The sequence below is a fragment of the Myxocyprinus asiaticus genome, chromosome 13, assembly GCF_019703515.2.
Source record: "Myxocyprinus asiaticus isolate MX2 ecotype Aquarium Trade chromosome 13, UBuf_Myxa_2, whole genome shotgun sequence".
NCBI classification, from domain to species: Eukaryota; Metazoa; Chordata; class Actinopteri; order Cypriniformes; family Catostomidae; genus Myxocyprinus; species Myxocyprinus asiaticus.
The window spans coordinates 30,742,785-30,766,602 of NC_059356.1; the positions used below are offsets into that span (position 1 = coordinate 30,742,785).

The following is a 23,818-nucleotide window of genomic DNA, read 5'->3' on the forward strand; positions in this document are numbered from 1 at the left end:
TGAGCTGGAAAATGAGGGGTGGAGAACCACGCCTCCTTCTCACCATCCTACTCGCTGCTCTTTCTGCCGTTCAGCCTCCTCTTTTCTCTGTCTGTCTCTCTCTCACCCTCCCTTCATTTTCCCACTGTGTTTGTTTGAATACAGCTGCAACATATGAATTTAGCATGGCACTTAAACAGCCTGCGATCTGCCACCCTTCTTTGTCTCGTACCCAAATACATTTTTACTCATGAGACTCATCTTGTCCCTTTTACAACCAGCATGACCTCGCTTTACTGGGGATGAGAAAAAAAGTATGAGTGCCTCATTCAAACTCAATCTGCTGTGAGTTATCCTCTAGTTAGATTTCATTGCCTAAAGCTGTTTGAGCAGCTCTGTGGTGTCCGAGTGAAGTCATTCTTTGTGTATGTGAGAACTTCATTGCTTTTTAGAGAGTTATTGTCATGGGATTGTGGCTCGATATGTCTCTGTGTAAGAGTTATTTCAGACTCCTGACAATTTCACAATGTTCTGTGCTCTGTTCTTTCTTTTTCACACAAAACTAGGAAGAAATGAGCTTGAATTAAGAAGTGAACAGCAGTCTAACAGGAAGACCCTATTTCCAACTTTCCAAGGATTATGTGTTCAGTGCTCAGATTTGTTTGCTCTAAAAATAGGCCAATACTACTAAGCCACTATAGTTACTAAAAACGACCCAAATCAAATCCACTCAGTTATTATCATCATTTCACAAGTTCACATGCTCATACAATCCTTGAGTGAGATTTGGTAAACAGAGTTGGCTTGCTATCCATGGAGGGCTCAAGGACCTGAAACAATATCTTATAATATCTGAATTGTTTCTCCTATACAGCAATGGGATTAAATAAAGAGAACAAATGGAAACTTTGTAAAAATAAATAAATAAATAAATAAATAAAACAATAATAGAAAGAGTATCTCACATTTGTCTACTCTAGACTTACAGAAGAAATCTAAACAATGTCTCAAACTGTGCTCAGATTTGCCAAGTTACCACACTATGCAATCAAATGTAAGATATTTAAAAATGTACTTCAACATTTCTCATCAAATTCTTCTAAGATGGTCTGGCCCATGCTTTCCAAATTATTTTTTTTCTAGCTCTATAACTCAAAAACTCTTCTGAACAAAAGAATAATAAAAATGTGTATGACTCATTTTTACAAAACCCCAACTTTGTTAATTGACAATTGTCAAATTTAAATGTTCAACCACCTGTGTGCATACTGACAAATCCAGTCATGAGTTCCTCACTTCAATGACCTGCTGTGACTCTCAGGACCATCCAGGAGCTGAGTGCTAGTGTGAATGTAAGTGTTTGTGAGTGTTTGAGTGTTTGAGTGAGAGGGAGCAGAAGGCCAGGCACTGGTGTCTGACAGTGATTTGTAAAGAGAGACAATACGCCTCATTGACCTGCCCGGCTCCACTGTCTGTTGCACATACCTCGTCCAGCACTCCCATGAGGACTCACCGCTCTTTAAACAGGACACCAGATTGTCACAGGCCCAGGGAGGGGCTCAGTGCATGTTGTGTGAGATGGAGATGCATAATGGCTAGTTGCTTTGAAAATAAGGGGGTGAGTATTTGTGACTTCAGTACGACAAAAACAAAAGTTGCACACTCTCCAGTTTTACCACTCCGTCTCAGTCTCTGTCTCGCACTCCTGTATCAGATTTCAAAAAGCTTTTCCATCTGCTCTGAGCCTGATGTCATTTTAGACCTGGAAAATCAGGTGTTCTGGAGTATCAATTACAGTTTTTCTTTAGTTTTTTAAAAAGACATTCATGCTAAACTCATACTAAACATGCTGTACACCCTGTTGAAAAGGTCACCAGATTATGTTGTGTATTGGATGCTGGTAACAACCATTAGATGCTGATGTGCAGAGTCCCATCAAGTGTCTTAACTAGCTTAATGAGCAAGACTTCCTTTCTGGTCTTTTTTATTTATTTATTTATTTATTTTTTACCAGAAAGACCAGTATGGTAAAGCTGGTTGACCAAGGAAATCTAGCTGGTAAAGCTAGTAAAGAAGTCTGGTTTGTGATGAAACCAGCACTTTCTGGTGAAGCTGGCTGACAAAGGAAATCTAGCTGGTAAAGCTAGTTAAAAAAGTCTGGTTAGTGCTAAAACCAACACTTTCTAATGAAGCTGGTTGAATGTGGAAATCTAGCTCTTTCTGGTGAAGCTGGTTGGCCAAGGAAATCTAGCTGGTAAAGCAAGTTAAAAAGTCTGGTTAGTATTGAAACCAACACTTTTGATGAAGCTGGTTGACCATGGAAATCCAGCTCTTCCTCGTGAAGCTGGATGACCAAGGAAATCTAGATGGTAACCAAGGAAATCTAACTGGTTAAGCTAGTTAAAAAGTCTGGTTAGTGCTGAAACAAGCTTTTTCTGGTGAAGCTGGTTGGCCAAGGAAATCAAGCTAGTTAAGCTAGTTAGGAAGTCTGGTTAGTGCCGAAACCAGCTCTTTCTGGTGAAGCTGGTTGACCAAAGAAATCTAGCTGGTTAAGCTAGTTAGAAAGTCTGGTTGGTGCTGAAACCAGCTCTTTCTGGTGAAACTGGTTGACCAAGGAAATCTAGCTGGTGACCAAGGAGATCTAACTGGTTAAGATAGTTAAAAAGTCTGGTTAGTGCCGAAACCAGCTCTTTCTGGTGAAGCCGATTGACCAAGGAATTCTAGCTGGTTAAGCGAATCAAGGAGTCTAGTTAGAATAACTAACCACTAACCAGCCTAAACCAGCATGGAAATTCATGCTGGTCTAAAGTTGGTATTTTCAGCAGAAATTTATTTATTTATTTAATGTCAATAGTTAAATATTTTAGAACTTCTTAAAAACCATGACTTTCAAAAATAATTTTTGGTTTCAGAATGAGTTGAATTTTTCAAGTCCATAAATTACTGCAGATACATTAAGTACAGTATCTTCAGTTGAAACACAGATATACAAAATACAGTCACACCAACTATTTATCTGATACCCTTCACTGTCAACAAACATCCACGACTTATTGTTATTCATTCTCATTGTCACAGCTTGGAGATGACCTTTTTCTCTCCTCTCTCTGTTGCTCTGTCTCTCTCTTTTCTTCTTTCGCCTGACGGTGACAAGCTGTTCCTCTGTCCCTCTGGGCGACTCCCTCTCTTGTCTGCACTCCTCTCTCCTCCCCTCCCTCTCTCTCTCTCTCTCTTGCCCTCTCTCCACCTGTTGATGCTATTGTTGCTCAGCCAGCAGTCTGGTCTTTTATTTTTTTACTCCGCTCATTTTACACACCCCTCTTTTATTCTTCACTTTCTCCATTTTTTTCGTCACCAGTCACTCTTTATCTTGGAGGATATATAAATGGGGAGAAGAGAGAAGAAGAGTTAGAACAACACAAGAACTTTGACACTCACCAGCACACACTTACAAGCATAACTCAAGCACTTTAAGGAGTGAAAGAAATTGGCACTTGCTCTAAAAGGAACATTTACATTCTCTAATTAGTAGTAGGGCACACTTAAACTCATCCACGCCTTTTATTTTCAGGTCAGTGCAAAAACTCTCTTCTACTTGGGATAAACACCTTCAGTATTGGATCACAACTGCTGACAGGAATGATGCCCATGTCCCTGTGGTGTGAGGAGGAGGGCCAGGACAGGACTCAGTGTCGGGAGTCTTCGGTCAGAGCCCCCTGGGACCCAAGCGCCTCTGGATTGAGGGTTATTCAGAGACTTCTGCAGTCAGAGGAGAGGTACCTGCCCTCTTCACTCTACATATCCCTCATCCAGAGAGAACCTCAGCACAGAGAGGAGCTTGTCAAGTGGACCATGGAGGTAGATGGTGATTTAAAGATTAGATTGCTTAAAGTTTGTGATGGTTCTGTTTGTGCTTCAAACTGTTCTTTATGCATGAAAATAGACAATTTCACCATCTTATCTCTACAATGTATCTTCAAATAGTTCACAATACTTCATATACTGTATTCATATACTATATTTGAGGACTTTAGCTCCATTTGATGAATACTGGAGACTGTTGTAACAAAGGGAGTTATCTGATCCAAAAGTTTGGGACACTTTATTTTTTTGAAAGGACTTCAAGGTTCCTGCAGTTTTGTTTAGTTGTTTGAATTTTTCCTTTTCTGTATTTCTGTGATAGGTGTGCTGTGAATGTGACTGCGATGAGTCTGTCTTCCCCCTGGCCGTCTCCCTGTTGGATCGATATCTGTCAGTCACTCTATCTATGCCTATCTCTCCATCCTGTCTGGCTGCAGCTTGTATCCTGGTGGCCTCCAAGCTCACAGAAAGTGACACAGTTAGTGCAGATACCCTCTGTGCAGCAGCAGAGTATGACTTCCTCTCCTCAAACCTTCGGGTGAGTGTTTTTTTTTTAACTTAATTTGTTTTTAAGGAAAACCCTCAATGTTCTTAAGTCTTAACTCTTTATTATTATATTATATTATATAATTACACAGTATATGTGAGTATACATATTAAACTTATATACCTGTGCATAATTTAACAGGAAATGGAGCGTGTTCTCCTGGCAACCCTGCGGTGGGATGTGGCGGCAGTGACCCCTCAAGACTTTATCCCGCACTTCCTTCGCACTCTCTGTGAACTGAAGGATGGTGACACAAATACAGGAGACTTTCTCTCAACACTGAGACGCCATAGTGACACACTTGTTGCCATGTGTGTGTGTGACTCTCGTTTTCTGGGAACACCTCCATCTCTGGTTGCTGCAGCTGCTTTGAACTCTGCCCTTCGGGGTTTAAGGGCCAAGAGTGCAGGAGAACTGAGTGTCATGACTTCCGCCCTGGCCACACTCTGTCAGACTGATGTGGTAAGCAAAAATTTCTTTGAGAGAGCATAGGAGAGATTTATCAGCCGTATTTATGTGTTTGTACAGTGTGTGGCAGTTGCTAACTGTATTTCTGTCTGTCTACAGGCTGTGCTGCAGTGCTGCACTGATCTGATTGAGGGAGCTCTCAGGGAGAGACTGAGAAATGGAGCACAAGAAGAGAAAGATGCTGATGTTGAAGATGAAAGAGCCAGCACCCCCACAGACCTAAGAGAAATAGACTTTTAAAGCAGGGTTAATTTATGTGATATTTATTGCGACTGCTTGTTTGCAGTCTCACTGTAATTTATCAGTAAAACTGATTTCAACACAATGTGACATTTATGTTTTGTCTTATGTAACTTTTGAAGTGATCTAATTTATAATCAGTTTTATTTATATGCTTGAGGGATTATTTACTTGTGGAGTACTTATTCTGAGAATATTTACTTGTGCCATATTTATTGCTTCTATTGCCATAACTGTAATTGTGACTATTTATTTATTTTAAGTTTATTCTCTTCACTTTGTTTTGCATTTCCACAGTTTATAGTTCATTTATTATCATGTTATTTATTGTGTGCAATTTTTTTTAATTTATTTTGTTTATCAGTGTTTCAACCTGTTTGTAATCAAAGTGTTTGATAAAATGAAAATCTATTTTTCGAATTAATTACAATAAAGTGTCTATGTTGGTCAACATTGCTTGAAGTTGCATCTCTCAAATTCCTTCTAGCTTCCTATTAACATAATGCAACAAGTTGGTCCAAACTACATGAGTCCAGTACCAAACAAAAAGGAGAAAAACATAGAAAATATTCAGAAAAATATATTCCTCTGTTAATTTTCCATCATCTGCACTCCATACACAGAAAGCTACGCCAATTAACAATTTTTGTTAAATAGTCACTTGCACAATGAATTGCATCAATTCACTTAGTGCTGCAACAGCATACACTACATACAGACTGCATACAGTCATTGAAACATCTAAGGTTTTCTTCTTATTTTTTATTTTATTTATTTTTTATTTGTTACACTGAAATTATTTCAGATATTCAAGATGCCCACTGCGCCTTTAGAAAATAATCATAATAGGTCAAAACTTCCATACCATGAATGTAATGATAATGTTTCTTTCTCATAAAAGTTAATAACATTTCAAATATATAAATAAGGAATCCAACAATTTTCCATTTTCATTCCAAAAGTTATATTGTTTCTGGTAAATTCTATTAATGAAGTAAAGATTGTTGTTTAGACAAAAAAGTGTATAAACAATAGAAAAATGTATGATTTGTTACGTAATTATTTCTCATAAAAGTCCGAGATCTTCTAGAGATTTTTTCCCCTATGTTGTTAACCATGTGAGCGTTTCAGCTCAAGTACGGTGTTACGACAGTAAGTAAACGTTTGCGGATACCTTACAAATGAATGGGTTGTGCCGTAAACTGACAACTACTTGTCGCAAAATTGACTGTGGCTTCTCATAAAACAGCAATTTTATCGTAGTAAACTCCACACATAGTTCATTACAAAAGTATTTTTTAGTGTAAATCTTGTTGAATATTAGCGGAAAGGCAGTAAATTCATTAAGTGATAAGCTGTTTATATTTCTGAAAAAATTTGTCTCCTCGCCAGTGCATGGAATGCCTATGCCATGGGACCACCGCGTTATGCATTGCATTGCTAACCTTAAATATACTCCTGGTAAAAGGGCTCAGCGCGTCGCATTTGGATTGCGTCATAATTCATGGCCGCACTTGTTTTTGAGGCATCAACGCTGAGTAACGTTATAGTCACAGGTTTTCACTATTGGCACAGTAACAGGATCTGACACTGGTAAGAAAACACGCTGTTGATTTGATAAAGACTAAAGAGATTTGGTCCAGACGACCCTACACGCAGTTGTAAAAGTTTGTGACTGTTTGTCTTTCTATTAAATGTGTTCTTGCGAACTGTCTTCTTGAACAGCCCTACAGACTTCCCTTTTTTCGGCTGCTCTGGCTTGTCTTGGCCGATGTGTACTACTACTTTTTATAAATCTGTCTAAATACATTATCTGCTACTGGTTATTTCATGTTGGGGTATACCTTTAGGATGAAATTGAAAGCTTTCTTATGAATGTAAATCAAATGTGCCTTGTTTAAGCTATACGAGGATGACAGGGGGGTTAAAGGGGCTGCTGCTTCTCTCTCTGTGTCTGGTGGTGTGGACAGTGCCAATAGATCGCAACGCAGATCCCCCTCAGGAGGAGAAAACGGAGGAGAATGCGGTAAGACCCGTCTCAAATCATGCTTTTTTGGCTACAAAAGCCTTCTGGGCATCAATATAACTAACTTATTCACCTTTACCGTTGTTTCTGCTGAAAATGGTGTGCACATGTTCCTTAGGACACTGGTCTGTACTATGATCGCTACCTGAGAGAGGTGATTGAGGTGCTGGAGACAGACCCTCACTTCAGAGAAAAACTCCAGACAGCCAACACAGAGGACATTAAGGTAAACCACTCTGACTGTTCCCTTTTGCAGTTATTATTTTTTTTTAATTTCAGGCCTGCATTTAGCTGTTAAAGTCAACATAAAATAAAAATGAACAGTTCCTTGGTGCATGGTTTTCCAAAAAAAAAAAAAAAAAAAAAAATTTTTTTTGAAATTTTTCATTAAAATGTAAACTGGCTCCTCCTCTGAAATGACTTGGCATTTTGACTGACGCCACCAAGCCTTTTTATTTTTCAACCCTTCTCCTCCAACCGCTTGTCATGTATAGACTTTCCGCAATCCAATCATTTACAGATATATAATTATATATAATCATTTTCCACATTAAAGATAGGTAGAGATATTTTTACTTTACCGATTTATTGATCCTGTGTGGGAAGTTGGGCTGTATTAGCAGCCAGACAATAAACTCTGTACACATAGTGTACCACATAAAATACAGTAAGTTCAGAGAAATAAAAAAAAGGTTACATTGTAAACATGCAATATAGATCTGTTTCACTCTGAAATGTATAACATTATGGAAGTAAAATGGATTGAGAATGTCATTTCTTATTGATTTTAATGGAAAAAATGCTGTCTTTCAGAATGGGCGCCTCAGTAAGGAGTTAGATTTGGTGGGCCACCACGTAAGGACCCGACTGGATGAGCTAAAGAGACAGGAGGTTTCACGCCTCAGGATGCTGCTGAAGGCTAAATTGGACAGCACCAATGCACAGAGTGAGTGAATGTGTGTTTGTGAGATACTTGATGTGTGCTTGTTGTCCCCTTTATTACTCATGTGATACATTTGAGCAAGGAAATCTGTTGAGTTGACTTCCATGCTCATGGTTGCAGGTGTTCAGATGGATCATGCCTCTTTGTTAAAGCAGTTTGAACATCTGGATCCTCACAATCAGAACACCTTTGAGGCCAAAGACCTGGAGTTACTTATTGCCACGGTAATGCACATTCTGAACTCCAAAAGACTATGCAACACCATAAATAGATAACATACCTTTCTAATTGGTTGTCCTCGCTGTTTGCACTCGACTTCATGCATTCGGTGCATGCTTGTTCAGCAGCTTGGTTTAATTCAAGGTCCCAGTTTAATGAACATTTGCCAAATGCCAGTAAAAATTGTAAATAAAAACTTGTCAGTTGGGGAGTAATTTTATTAGGAACTGCAACACAGTATGTGGTTTATAATAAGCTGATTGACCCTCGCTGATGTTAGAGATGTGAGCAGTTCAAATCAAAGCACTGCCAATTGTCAAATATACAGTACCACTCCAGTCTTTTATTATTTCTCATAGATTATAGTATAAATAATTTACTTGTAATATATTTGTTTTTTGTGTGTATTTGCTTATTTACCAGGCTACTAAAGACCTGGAGAATTATGATGCAGAGCGCCATGAAGAGTTTAAGCGGTATGAGATGCTGAAAGAACACGAGCGGAGGGAGTACCTAAAAAGTTTGGACCAGGAGAAGAGAGAAAAGGAGGAGAGGAGAATTGAGGAGCTTAAAGAAAAGCACCGGCAACATCCTAAAGTTAATGCTCCAGTGAGAGAGAGGGAAAAGATAGACTGAGATGAAATCTATTTTGTTTGACTCACATTTGCTCTTACTGTTCAAACTTCCAATCTCTTTATTGTCTTCCTTTTCCATCTCTTCCTCCTTTCAGGGAAGTGAGGATCAGTTACGTGAGGTTTGGGAGGAGACAGATGGGTTGGATCCACAGGAGTTTAATTCCAAGACTTTCTTTAAGCTGCACGGTCAGTCTTTGTTTTTGTCCTCAGTAAGTCCATAATCAGTCACTCTTCTGACAAAATGAATAAAATGTGCGTTTCCTTACTTAGACACAAATGGCGATGGTGTGTTGGATGAGCAAGAGCTGGAGGCCCTTTTCACAAAAGAGGTGAAGAGTTTCTCAATCTTTGAGGCTGGTGAATAATGACAGTGATGTAGGCCTCTTTTGTGACATCATTAGACACTTTTCCACTATCGGGCCAGTGCGAGCCAGGGACTTAAACTGGTCAGCCGGGGTCAATAGCCTCGGGCCACGAGCCACGAGACCAAAATCACTCTACATTTCCACCATCAGGCCAAAAGCCCCACAGTGTTGCCCTAAAACCCGCCTTTAATTCGCCACCCTGCCAATTTCACAAGCCAGAATTAACACGTGTGTTATCTAGAATATCAAGTTTATATTGCATGGAAACATTAGCTAGCTAGCAAGATAATTTAACATTGACAACTCACCGACTTTAACTGCCATGGTGTCCCGAGTGGTCTCGCCATTAACAGTAGGACGATGTCCCAGCACACCGTCCGTGATCTAGAACCATGGAAAGTTCTTCTGATTCTTCAATTTGTCTGCCTTTGGAAGTCCAAATAAAGAGGTTTTGCATTCACAGTGAAGAAAATAGCATCTTCTCAACATGGCGACAACACTAACCCAACTCATCCTGGCCTCTGCTATAACTACCTTTGTTTGAGGGCGGGCCAAAGTAGCTCTTAGGCGGGCATTATGCAAATGTGTTATATAGTGACGTAGATATTTTACGGAAGAAATGTCTGGACTACAATCCAGCTGTTTCTTGTAGTTCCTTAGCAGTGTTATCTGTGGGAGAGACTAAATCCCTTTTGTGTGGACTTTGTGCCTTGTAACTTTGCAGACCTTTTACATGCACAAAGAGCTATTGCACACTAAAGGAAAGGTAAAATTCCAAAAAGCATAATAGGGCCTCTTTAAAGCTTGTTTAAAGGTGCAGTATGTAAGATTCAGAAACCCTTGTTATTAATTACACCTGCGGCCGTTAAGTGAACTGCAGCCAGCTACCTGTTGCTCGTGCTCGCGCTTGTGCACATACTCTATAGGGACGCGAGTGAGCGAGCAGCCAAAACAATGACGTAACGTACAAAGAGACTGAATGTGATTCACTGGCATCATGCTGACAGATGAGGTAGCATAATTAAAACTAAAACAAACACAGTTATAATTGTTTTACTACATAATAAACTAAAACTACTTATCAGCTAACGTAGCATACTGATACACACATACAGCTACATACTACCGAACTATACCAGAGAGTTTACTGTTGCACTGCACTGTTATGTTTGACTATTTTATGTTTTGTATGTCATATGTTGTACTATGATCAAGAAACCAGCGAATTTGCTTCATTTTATCCTGTATACCTGACTTTTAGTATTCTTTAAGAGATGATCGTTGAAATTATTTGAAAGTTACAAAGCAAGGTAGCTTGCAATTCGTCAGAGTTAGCAGGCAAGATCAAGTTAGCTAAAATTACACAGATCAGTCCTTATGGCACTATATTTCACATGCTTTGCAATTATATAAGCTTACCTGTCCAAAAGGAAGAACACCAATTCAGGGTCAGTTTTGATCCCCAAAACCGAACGAAGGTCCCTCCAGGAATCAAATGCCCTGCCGATGTTCACTCTAATTTTAATAGCCAGATGGGATTCAGTAGATAAATGTTTTTTTTAATTTATTTATTTTTTTTTTTTTTGGGCTTACTCAAAGTTTGTGTAGGAGTTGGTGTTGTGCTGGGAGCTGGACGTTTGCTGGATTCCATCTCTAAGATAAGGTTACCTAGTGTTGCAGACTGTCTGTTGACACTGTTGAATAGCAGAAGAGAAGCGATTACTGAGGCAAGGCTCTCGGGAGCGCGCATAAACATCACATCCTTTGGATTTTCCTGGCAAAACCGACCCACTCCCTTTGCATGAATATCAGTCTACAGGCTTTAATATGCAACCTAGGAAGTCCGGGAAGGGCTCATTTTTTAAGTTGCGTTACAAGCCGTTCACACATTGGCAAAAAAAAGGCGAATATTACATGAAATTTGTTACATATTGCAACTTTAACAAACATTTGCAAAGACTACAAATTAACACAGTAAATTAAACTCTCTTTTGATGATCGTACACCTGTAGCACAAATGCTAGCATAGCAGCATTGTTTATCAGTTGGGTTTCTAGGAGACAGTCAAACCCCTGTTATGCTAACGGGAGTGTTGCAGTTTTGGTTGTTTAAACATAATTTTCCAAGCATCTGGCAATGGAATTCCTTTATGGTCAGAGTTCTGAGAATTCAAGTAGGAATATCCCACATCCGACTTTAACGAAACGCAGTGTGAGTGTCTCGCTCAACTCCGCCTTTGACATTGACCATGCCTCAATCCCCAGTTGGCCTTCTTTGGCCCAAGGCTAATTGGTGGAAAAAGGCCAGAGGAGGCACGATTAAGCCCCGGAAGTGACAGTGGGAATGCAACTGGCCTTGGCACGTACTAGCACACCTTCATTTGGCCCGACAGTGGAAACGTGGCTACTGAGTCTGTAATTAATACTCTGGTGGGCTCTAGTGGCTGTCCTGAGTAACACGCCTAAAACATTCCAATCCATGATGACTCTCTTGATGAAGCATATAAAACCTGTTCTTAAAGTGGTCATGACATGAGGAATTACATTTTTCTTGATCTTTTGACCTATAACAGTTCATTGTACTGTAAAATCATACTGTAAGTTTCAGAACTCCTCAACTTCCTCCTCATTGCAAAAAGAGAATTAGTTGAAACCAAGCTGCCAAAATGACTCATTCTCTACTTCTCCACATTGTGATGTAACACTGTGGTAAACATTTGCATCTGACCCCCTCTACAACATCACATCAGCGAGACAACACCTACTTTAACTTATCACTTCAGTAGCCTGCCCTTAAGCAGTGAGCAGTGAGATGACAAGAAGAGAGCAGGTCAGTCAAGAGCAGAGAGCCAATCATAACAGTGGGCGTTTACTGTCAATTCTTAAAGGAGAAGCAGCACCAAAACCAAGTGTTTCTGACAGAGGGTCAGAATGAGGGTGGCAAATCATCAGGTTTTACAAATATATATTTTTTTGTGTGCAAAAAACATTACTAATATTATAAGTGAATCTCAAGGAACATATTGAAACAATAAGAAAGGCACGTTATAACCCCTTTAAAGGTGAAGTGTGTAATATTTATGCTGTTTCTAATGGAATTTAAAAAGGTTTCTTAATTCAACCCTGGTCATGTTACCTAAATATACGGGACAGTTTTTGATGGCATCACAGGTTTTTTTCTTTTCTTTTCAGGGAAATCAATCAGTGAAGGGCTTGCTGATAGTTGTGTAACCCAGATTAAAGGGATTGCTCACCAAAAAATTTAAATTCTGTTATTTACTCAACCTCATGTTGCTCCAAACCCATATGACTTTCTTTCTCCTGTGGAGCATAAAACAAGATGTTAGTCAGTATATTAGTACATCTGCTTTTGTATTTCACAGAAGAAAGAAAGTCATATGGGGTTATAACAACACAGAAGTGAGTAAACCATGACTGAATTTTCATTTTATGGTGAACTATCCCTTAAAGGAGACAGGAGAATCTATTATAACAGATTAAAAAAAAATACACATCACATTTGACATGCGAATATGAATAACTGAAATGATACAAGCCCTTGCCTTTGACATGTTCATTCTAATTTGTTGCTTTTATAGTTGGAAAAGGTATACAATCCAAAGAATGAAGAGGATGACATGATGGAAATGGAGGAAGAGAGGCTGAGAATGCGAGAACATGTCATGCAAAACGTAAAACCTTCTGTCTTAATCATCTTTCTCTCATTCCCTCTCTTCCCTTTTATCTGTCTCTATCAGACTTCAGCTTTTTAACACTCACGATGTGTGGAGCAGCAGTGACTCCATCTGTTCTGGCCTTCATTTTCATACGATGAAGAATTAGTTTGGTTATTCTCTTATCTGCTTTTAATGGATTCACTGTGCTGGTGTCTTCGTTTTTTTAATTAGTTAATTCTGTTCTCTGAGATGTCTGATTATAACTGCTAATTTTAGCTTTTTCTCCTCTCGCTGCTTCTCACTGCAGGTAGATATAAATCGTGATAGGCTGGTCAGCCTGGAGGAGTTCCTCAAATCAACGGAGAAGAAAGAGTTTAACAACGCAAAGGAATGGGAGGTTAGAGGCAGACATAGATTTATAATGCAGCTTAAAAATGAGTCCTCACTGGAAATGACCATTCAAAAATCTAATTTAAACCAATTAAACAAAATTATTTTTAAAACAAAGAAATGTTATGACATAAAATAGTACAAAATATTTAAGATTCTACACTAGTTCTAGGTTACAGATCAAATAAGCACATTTGTAAATTACCATGTTGACTTATTTATTTATTTTAATAAAAAATCAGATTTCCTTACTTGCATTTAAGCACACAAGATGCTCTGGTAATACTTTACAATAATGTTTCATTTCTTAACATTAGTTAATGTATTACATAGCATGAACTAAAAATTAACAATATACAGTTGAAGTCAGAAGTTTACATACTCTTAGGTTGAAGTCATACATTTTTTTTTTAACCGCTCCACAAATTTAATATTAGCAAACTATAGTTTTGGCAAGTAGTTTAGGACATCTACTTTGTGCATGACAAGTAATTTTTCCAGCAATTGTTTACAGACAGATTGCTTCACTTTTAATTGACTACATCACAATTCCAATGAGTCAGAAGTTTACATACACTAAGCTAACTGTGCCTTTAAGCAGTTTGGAAAAGTCCACAAAATGATGTCAAGCCTTTAGGCAATTAGCTTCTGATTGGCTAATTGGAGACAATTGGAGGTGTACCTGTGCATGTATTCTATGGCCTACCTTCAAACTCAGTGCCTCTTTGCTTGACATCATGGGAAAATCAAAAGAAGTCATCAAAGACCTCCACAAGTCTGGTTCATCTTTGGGAGCAATTTCCAAACGCCTGAAGGTACCGCGTTCATCTGTACAAACAATAGTACGCAAGTATAAACACATTGAGACCACACAGCCATCATACCGCTCAGGAAGGAGATGCATTCTGTCTCCTAGAGATGAACATAGTTTGGTGCGAAATGTGCAAATCAATTCTAGAACAACAGCAAAGGACCTTGTGAAGATGCTGGAGGAAACAGGTAGACAAGTATCTATATCCACAGTAAAATGAGTCCTATATTGACATAACCTGAAAGGCTGCTCAGCAATGAAGAAGCCACTGCTCCAGAACTGCCATAAAATAGCCAGACTACAGTTTGCAAGTGCACATGGGGACTTAATTTTTTTTTTTTTTTTTTTTTTTTTAAGATCTTACTTTTTGGAGAAATGTCCTCTGGTCTGATGAAACAAACATTTTACTGTTTGGTCATAATGACCATCGTTATATTTGGAGGAAAAAGGGTGAGGTTTGCAAGCCGAAGAACACCATCCCAACCGTGAAGCATGGGGTTGGCAGGGTCATGTTGTGGGGGTGCTTTGCTGCAGGAGGGACTGGTGCACTTCACAAAATAGATGGCATCATGAGGAAGGAAAATGATGTAGATATATTGAAGCAACATCTCAAGACATCAGCCAGGAAGTTAAAGCTTGGTCGCAAATGGGTCTTCCAAATGGACAGTGACCCCAATCATACCTCCAAAGTTGTGGCAAAATGGCTTAAGGACAACATAGTCAAGGTATTGGAGTGGCCATCACAAAGCCCTGACCTCAATCCGATAGAAAATTTGTGGGCAGAATTGAAAAAGCATGTGTGAGCATGGAGACCTACAAACCTGACTCAGTTACACCAGTTCTGTCTGGAGGAATGGGCCAAAATTCCAGCAACTTATTGTGAGAAGCTTGTGGAAGGCCCAAAATGATTGACCCAAGTTAAACAATTTAAAGGCAATGCTACCAAATACTAACAAAGTGTATGTAAACTTCTGACCCTCTGGGAATGTGATGAAAGAAATAAAAGCTGAAATAAATAATTCTCTCTACTATTATTCTGACATTTCACATTCTTAAAATAAAGTAGTGATCCTAACTGACCTAAGACAGGGAATGTTTTCCACGATTAAAGGTGCAGTATGTAAGATTCAGAAACCCTTGTTATTAATGACACCTGTGGCCGTTAAGTGAACTGCAGCCAGCTACCTGTGAGCGAGCATCGACCAAAACAATGACGCAACGTACAAAGAGACAACGTGATCCACCGGCATCATGCTGACAGATGAGGTAGCATAATTAAAATTACACAGTTATGATTGTTTTACTACAAACTTTGAGACTGTATATTATATTTGACTCTCCAGTGCTGGAACAGGGCTAAAACAAAGTGTAGATATAGGTCTGACTATGCAAGACTGTATTTTGAAGTAATCACTTTTCTTTGCATGATACATTGACTGCATTTATATGATAGCCTATGTCGGCGTTAGCTAGCTAGCCAGCTTTATCAATAGCTGTTAACTAAATTTGGTGGATGATGACAGTAGCTGTTTATGAAATAGATTGTACATTATAAATATGTTGACAATTCAGTATTGATGTGATTCCATCACAGCTGACATTTTGATATATCGATGCGCTATTGTTTTATAATAATAGAATTTTTATATTTTCTGTATAACCAAGTTACGTTTCACTAATGAATGGAGCTTTTTGCATTATCTTGAATATTGTCTATTCATTTCATGCGTTATTGTAGTTTAGCTAAAATTACACAGATTAATCCTTATGGCACTATATTTCACATGCTTTGCAGTTATGTAAGCTTACCTGTCCAATAAGAAGAACGCCCATTCAAGGTCGGTTTTGATCCCCAAAACCGATTGAAGGTCCCTATAATTAATCAAATACCCTGCCGATGTTCACTCTAGTTTTCGCTCGACCACAATCACAGTCCCGCTTAGCCAGAAGGGGTTCAGTAGATACAGTAGCATGCAAAAGTTTGGGCACCCCAAGAGATTTGAGCTCTCAGATAAATTTTACCAAAGTCTCAGACCTTAATTAGCTTGTTAGGGCTATGGCTTGTTCACAATCATCGTTTGGAAAGGCCAGGTGATGCAAATTTCAAAGCTTTATACATACTCTGACTCCTCAAATCTTGTCCCAACAATCAGCAGCCATGGGCTCCTCTAAGCAGCTGCCTAGCACTCTGAAAATTAAAATAATTGATGCCCAGAAAGCAGGAGAAGGCTATAAGAAGATAGGAAAGCATTTTCAGGTAACCATTTCCTCAGTTCGTAATGTAATTAAGAAATGGCAGTTAAAAGCTTTTACAAGCTGTGATACTTGCCAGGGGGTGTTACTAAGTACTGACCATGCAGGGTGCCCAAACATTTGCTTTGGGCCCTTTTCCTTTTTTGTTATTTTGAAACTGTAAAATATGAATATAAAAAAGTAAAATAGCTTAAAATATTAAAGAAATGTGTCATCTTTAACTTTAAGCCTTTTGGAAATCAGGCCATCTTTTGCTCGCTTAGCTATTCACAGCAACAGAAATTTTGATCAGGGGTGCCCAACTTTTGCATGCCACTGTAAATTATTTTTTAGTTTTTTTGGGCTTACTCAAAGTTTGTGTAGGAGTTGGTGTTGTGCTGGGAGCCGGACGTTTGCTGGATTTCATCTCTAAGATAAGGTTACCTAGTGTTGCAGTTTGTTGTCGCTGTTGAATAGCGGAAGAGAAGCGATTACTGAGGCAAGGCTCTCGGGAGCGCACATAAACATCACATCCTTTGGATTTTCCCGGCAAAAGCGACCCCGCTCCCTTCGCGTGAAAATCAGTCTACAGGCTTTAATAGGCAACCTAGGAAGTCTGGGAAGGGCTCATTTTTTAAGTTGCATTACAAGCCGTTCACACATTGGCAATATTACATGAAAATTGTTACATATTGCACCTGTAAAGTCAGGAATATTGGAAAACTGAGTTTAAATGTATTTGGCTAAGGTGTGTGTAAACTTCTGACTTCAACTCTATTTGTTACACAATTTATTAATCTTTGTTTATGTTAGTTAACACCATTTTTTTTCATTGTTAGTTCATGTTAGTTCATGGTGCATTAACTAATGTTAACAAATACAACTTTTAATTTTAAAAATGCATTAGTATATGTTGAAATTAACATTAACTAAGAAGGAACCTTATTGTAAAGTGTTACCGATGCTCTTTGGAACATTCTGAAATCATGCTGGATAACATGGATCATCAGGTTTTGCACAAACTTGTGGAGTCCATGCTAGCTTGAGTGCATGCTGTCATTAAAGCAAAAGGGGAACATATCAAATACTAAGAAATTCTGAAATTCATGTTACATTTTCGATTCAAAATTGTAATGCTGATAATGTAATTTAGGAAAAAAATGTATTAAATTAGAAAAATGCTATATAGTTACATTTTCACAACTGGAGTCAGACTTCTAAACACCATTGTATATCCAGCTGATAAAGTGGCAGTGAAGTGTTTTAGCCAGACCGATTGTATGTGTGTCAGAAAAGGAGGATGTTTGAGAGAGTAGTGGAGTTTGTCTCTGAATTGCCTTTATTATACTGTGTTCAGCTGGCACTGTTTAAAGAGCAGTGTTTTGTGCTAACTCATTACCTTTCTATGCTCCTCATTCCAGATGCTAGATGACACAAAGCCAGTGTACACGGAAGAGGAGCTGCAGCGCTTTGAAGCAGAACTTCGGGATAAGGAGGTTGAGCTTGGTAGAAGGGCAGAGAAATTAAGACAGGAGCAGGAACTTCTCAAAGAGAGAAGCAAAGCACTGGAAGCCCAGAAAAGAGAATATCAGCAGGTAAAGATCATAATTAAGAACGTAAATGTTGTCAGTGGTTCCTCTGACACAGTGCTAACTACTGTAATAAACTAAATCTATTTATATAAATCAATTTCCAATAACCAAGAAGCATAGCATTTTTTGGTATATTATTATTTGATTTGATCTCTAATCAGGCTGTAATGGAGATGTCGCAAAAACAAAAGGAGCAACAGGCAGTTAACAGACAACCTCCCTCTGGGCCTAATGACGAACTCCTGTTTCAACAAGAGATCCAGAAACTAACAAATGAAGACAGTCCGGGTGAGAGGAATAAATTAACATGAGTCTGTGAATAAGGCTTTTGTTAACCTAAATTGGCAAAATAATTTTAGTTTAAAAAGTTTGACAAAGAATGGGATTTTAATGAGGGATGGGAACCGTAAGTAATTTGTGATCCTGGTTCCATTTCCAATTCCAAATCAGGCATCGTCAGTTTGAGTGGTTTATTAAAAAGAACTGGCTCCTAAGTCATTTTATTGCTAACTGAACTACAGTGATCGTGCTGAATGTTTTTCATGTCATCGATTTTCACTATAATTTTCACTATAAATCTTGACATCAGGAGTCTCCTTGGCATTGCATTCACTTGCATTGTATGGACCTACAGAGCTGAAATATGCTTCTTAAAATCTTCATTTGTGTTCAGCAGAAGAAAGTAAAACATACACATCTAGGATGGCATGATTGTGATTAAATTATGAGAGAATTTTCTATTTTGGGTGAACTATCCCTTTAAAGAACAGTTAACGGAACCGAACGTCATATAAATCAATCTGTTCCAGTGTTGTTTTTTTTTAATAACGGAACTTGTTCTCAGTAAGAAATAGTAGTTGCTTCTGTTACTTAATGTTTTAGTTCAGTGCTCAATGCAGTACTTTTTTTGTCTTTCAGTGGTTAAAGTCCCTGTTGATCAGAATGGAGATGTTCAGAGTAAGCTGCCAGCTGAGCCACCACAGAATCTGCCTCACCACACCCCCTAACACACACTTCTATGTGCTTTTAATACAAAAGGACTTAGAGACATTATAGCATACACACCTCAGTATGCACTCCCCAAATCACACACTCTCATGTTGACTTCTTTATCCTCTGCTTCAACCAAATCTGCTCAGATTCCTAAACCTGTAGCCACCTTATAGGCCGTGAAAATGCTACGCTTAGGAACTTGTATGCTTACTCGTATTTGGTACAGTGGAAATCATGTTAACATTTTAGTTAAAAGTCCTTACCTTTGCCCTGGTTTCATTGTTAGGGTTTTCTGTCTTGATTTGCTTTATAATGCAACAGAGAAACTCAATAAGGCATCAGCTTGTTTCTTGAACAAATGGAATAATACGGTTCTTCTCTGTGGATTACATGTTTCTCTGATATGAGGTTTACTGATAGAGGAGCACATATTCATAAACCAAGCATACAGTATTGACCTTATTCAGAGTGGTGACAAATTTAATTTTTGACAGGAAAACGAGTCTGTGAGGGATAAACTTACAGTCTCTTCAATATGTTGTACTGTTGTTTAAATTGGAGTCTTTCCAAAAAAAAATTCAGTAGACCAAAACTATGAGAATAGTTGTGATTTTTATTTGATACATTTTATTTGGTCTAGAACCTTTAGAATGATTTATTCAGTAAATGTAAGACAATCCCTAAAGCCTTGTTTCCATTCCTGTGAAAAAAAAAAAAATGTGTATATGTATGTATGTATGTATATATATATATATATATATACACATACACTCACTGGCCACTTTATTAGGTACACCTGTACATCTATATATTCATGCAATTATCTAATCAGCCAATCGTGTGGCAGCAGTGTAATTTATAAAATCATGCATATATGGGTCAGGAGCTTCAGTTAATGTTCACAATAACCAGAATGGGGGAAAAAAATGTGATCTCCGTTATTTAGACCTTGGCATGATTGTTGGTGCCAGAAGGACTGGTTTGAGTATTTCTGTAACTGCTGATCTCCTGGGATTTTCACGCGCAACAGTCTCAGGTCAGCGGAGAATGGCCAGACTGGTTCGAGCTGACAGAAAAGCTACGGTAACTCTGATAACCCCTCTGTACTATTGTAGTGAGCAGAATAGCACCTCAGAATGCACAACACGTCCAACCTCAAGGCGGATGGGCTATAACAGCAAAAGACCACATCAGGTTCCACTTCTGTCAGCCAAGAACAGAAAAAAACTAAGGCTGCAGTGGGCCTACCATTTGTGTACATTACACTGCTGCCACACAATTGGCTGATGAGACAATCGCATGAATAAGTAGATGTACAGGTGTATCTAATAAATTGGCCAGTGAATATATATATATATATATATATATATATATATATATATATATATATATATATATATATATATATGGTGCTGCTCTGAATAAGGGCTGTTGTTCAGAAACTGCAATGTGCAATGAATCTACTTTATATTCTTGATGTAATACAAAATCCCAATTATTTTATGACAGTATTGTATTTCTCTCATTTAATAAATTATATTTGAATGTTATCATGGCATTTTTTAAATACTGATAACTACATCAGTTTAAGTTGTTAACGTGGTTCGCTTGATATAATGAATACCTTGAAATAATAGTGCTTAACTTTACTAATATCATAAATATAAGGCTGCAGTGTGACACTATAAACTTTAAAACTGTGATTGCAACAAATACTATCAAGTGTATAATGACACCCATAAGATGACTCAGCCCATATGTGTCTAAAAATGTTTCATATTTTTGGGGTCCAAATGTCACTATCAGCAGTTCTGCATTTCTCTTTACGCAAGTCAATACGTTTTTCTCACTACGGTCTCGCAACACTCCAAATATTTTGCCAGTCTGTGAACCCTTTGTTGTGACAGTGGCATTGTTCAGCAGTATTTACTGATTTGCATTGAGTGTAGTTTGCTCACACTCCTTGCCACATGGCACATGCTGTAAATTCAATTCCAATTCTGTCAGACTCTCCCTAACCCCAGTGACCTCATTGCTCCACCTATTGTGTTACAGCTGTCACCTTTCAATCACACTCACTGGTGACGCTGCCATAGAAATGTATATATTTTTCTTACACCCAGACATAAGCATGGAGCTCTGAAACTAATGTTTCCACATATTAAACTGTTCTCACAGAGATTGTTTTCCTTAACTCATATACAGGGTTTTTGCTAACGAGAGACTGATTATAACAGACAGGCCGGTTAGTGGGCTGATATTTAGCCATTTTGAGATTATCAGCTTCAGCTAATAACATGCCTACCTAGCCAATTAACAGAAGTGGCAGTTGTACACTTTTTTACCCCAATAGTTTAGTGCATTTTGAGTGAATAAGTGTATAATAAAAATTGCAGTATTGTGTATACAGTATGTGTATGATATATATATATATATATATATACAGTTGAAGTCTGCAGTTTACATACACCTTAGCCAAATACATTTAAACTCAGTTTTTCACAATTCCTGACATTTAATCATAGAAAACATTCCCTGCATTAGATCAGTTAGGATCACTATTTTAAGAGTGTGAAATGTCAGAATAATAGTAGAGAGAATGATTTATTTCAGCTTTTATTTCTTTCATCACATTCCCAGTGGGTCAAAAGTTTACATACACTTTGTTAGTATTTGGTAGCATTGCCTTGGGTCAAACGTTTTGGGTAGCCTTCCACAAGCTTCTCACCATAAGTTGCTGGAATTTTGGCCCATTCCTCCAGACAGAACTGGTGTAACTTGAGTCAGGTTTGTAGGCCAACTTGCTCGCACACGCTTTTTCAGTTCTGTCCACAAAATTTCTATCGGATTGAGGTTAGGGCTTTGTGATGGCCACTCCAATAACTTGTCCTTAAGCCATTTTGCCACAACTTTGGAGGTATGCTTGGGATCATTGTCCATTTGGAAGACCCATTTGCGACCAAGCTTTAACTTCCTGGCTGATGTCTTGAGATGTTGCTTCAATATATCCACATAATTTTCCTTCCTCATGATACCATCTATTTTGTGAAGTGCACCAGTCCCTCCTGCAGCAAAGCACCCCCACAACATGATGCTGCTATCCCCATGCTTCACAGTTGGGATGGTGTTCTTTGGCTTGCAAGCTTCATCCTTTTTCCTCCAAACATAACGATGGTCATTATGGCCTAACAGTTAAATTTTTGTTTCATTAGACCAGAGGACATTTCTCTAAAAAGTAAGATCTTTGTCCCCATGTACACTTGCAAACTGTAGTCTGGCTTTTTTATGGTGATTTTGGAGCAGTGGCTTCTTCCTTGCTGAGCAACTTTTCAGGTTATGTCGATATAGGACTCATTTTACTGTGGATATAGATACTTGTCTACCTGTTTCCTCCAGCATCTTCATAAGGTCCTTTGCTGTTGTTCTGGGATTGATTTGCACTTTTTGCACCAAATTACGTTCATCTCTAGGAGACAGAGTGCATCTCCTTCCTGAGGGGTATGATGGCTGCGTGGTCCCATGGGGTTTATACTTGTGTGCTATTGTTAGTACAGATGAACATGGTACCTTCAGGCGTTTGGAAATTGCTCCCAAGGATGAACCAGACTTGGCTGATTTCTTTTGATTTTCCCATGATATCAAGCAAAGAGTCACTTAGTTTGAATGTAGACTTTAAAATACATCCACAGGTACACCTCCAATTCAGTACACCTCCTATCAGAAGCTTGACATCATTTTCTGGAATTTTCCATGCTGCTTAAAGGCACAGTGTATGTAAACTTCAGACCCACGGGAATTGTGATATAGTCAGTTAAAAGTGAAACAATCTGTCTGTGAACAATTGTTGGAAAAATTACTAATATAGTTTGTTATGCCAAAACTAAAGTTTGCTAATATTAAATCTGTGGAGTGGTTAAAAAATGAGTTTTAATGACTTCAACCTAAGTGTATGTAAACTTCTGACTTCAACTGTATATATATATATATATATATATATATACACACACACACACACAGTGCATTCAGAAAGTATTCAGACCCCTTCATTTTTTTCACATTTTGTTATGTTGCAGCTTTATGCAAAATTATCTCTAACAGCTGTTTTGTGTTTCAGTGAGAGGTGGATAAAAAGGGTGTCCAGACTGCTGGAAGAGAGAGAGATGCACACAGCAGAGTCCACCCTTTTTATCCCCTTTCAGCTCTCACTGAAACACAAAACAGCTGTTATAGATAATTTCCTACAGGTGTCAATTCTTACCGTTCTCTTTCTCCTGGCCTCACTCTCCAAAGACGTCGCTTGGCCAAAGCCACATCACCACAGTCACATTGACATACAGTTGTGCTCAAAAGTTTCCACACCCTTGGAGAATTGGTAATATATGTACCAGTTTTAAAGAAAACATGAGTGAGCAGGCAAAACACATTTCTTTTATTTCTTATGGGATTCATATTCAGCTGTAGGTTATAACAGAATGGCACAATCATAAAACAAAACATGGCAACAAAGAAAAAAATGAAATGACCCCTGTTCAAAAGTCTGCATACCCTTAGTTCTTAATACTGTGTATTACCCCCTTTAGCATCAATGACAGCGTGCAGTCTTTTATAATAGTTGTCTATTATAAAGTGGCCCCAGATTCTTACAGGTGGTATAGCTGCACATTCATCTTGGCAAAATGCCTCCAGGTCATGCAAAGTATTTGGTCGTCTTGCATGAACCGCATGTTTGAAATCTCCCCTGAGTGGCTCGATGATACTGAGGTCAGGAGACTGATGGCCACTCCAGAACCTTCACCTTTTTCTGCTTTAACCACTGGAGGGTCAACTTGGCCTTGTGCTTA

The 23,818-nt window shown here is 38.4% G+C and overlaps 2 protein-coding genes across 2 annotated transcripts; both read left to right on the top strand.

Moving 5' to 3' along the window:
* Positions 1-3,405: 3,405 nt before the first annotated feature.
* On the top strand, positions 3,406-5,249 carry LOC127450722 (G1/S-specific cyclin-D2-like). The gene is made up of 4 exons (XM_051715029.1): positions 3,406-3,837; positions 4,163-4,378; positions 4,529-4,849; positions 4,955-5,249. The coding sequence occupies exons 1-4, from the start codon at positions 3,619-3,621 to the stop codon at positions 5,093-5,095; spliced, it is 897 nt and encodes a 298-aa protein (XP_051570989.1). The 5' UTR covers positions 3,406-3,618; the 3' UTR covers positions 5,096-5,249.
* A 1,329-nt stretch (positions 5,250-6,578) lies between these two features.
* LOC127450631 (nucleobindin-1-like) lies at positions 6,579-20,527 on the top strand. Its single transcript, XM_051714876.1, has 13 exons — positions 6,579-6,688; positions 6,998-7,121; positions 7,240-7,347; positions 7,935-8,067; positions 8,185-8,288; positions 8,707-8,892; positions 9,014-9,104; positions 9,189-9,247; positions 12,882-12,974; positions 13,267-13,356; positions 17,814-17,987; positions 18,146-18,272; positions 18,903-20,527. Exons 2-13 carry the CDS (start codon positions 7,008-7,010, stop codon positions 18,989-18,991), a joined length of 1,368 nt encoding a protein of 455 aa, XP_051570836.1. The 5' UTR covers positions 6,579-6,688; positions 6,998-7,007; the 3' UTR covers positions 18,992-20,527.
* Positions 20,528-23,818: the final 3,291 nt, after the last annotated feature.

Bases quoted from the DNA above. Each gene is read 5' to 3' on its own strand.
- LOC127450722 (XM_051715029.1), top strand. From the start codon at position 3,619: ATGATGCCCATGTCCCTGTGGTGTGAGGAGGAGGGCCAGGACAGGACT. The intron at 4,379-4,528 runs GTGAGTGTTTTT...ATAATTTAACAG, and splicing joins TCCTCTCCTCAAACCTTCGG to GAAATGGAGCGTGTTCTCCT. The intron at 4,850-4,954 runs GTAAGCAAAAAT...GTCTGTCTACAG, and splicing joins CACTCTGTCAGACTGATGTG to GCTGTGCTGCAGTGCTGCAC.
- LOC127450631 (XM_051714876.1), top strand. From the start codon at position 7,008: ATGACAGGGGGGTTAAAGGGGCTGCTGCTTCTCTCTCTGTGTCTGGTG. The intron at 7,348-7,934 runs GTAAACCACTCT...GCTGTCTTTCAG, and splicing joins CCAACACAGAGGACATTAAG to AATGGGCGCCTCAGTAAGGA. The intron at 17,988-18,145 runs GTAAAGATCATA...ATCTCTAATCAG, and splicing joins AGAAAAGAGAATATCAGCAG to GCTGTAATGGAGATGTCGCA.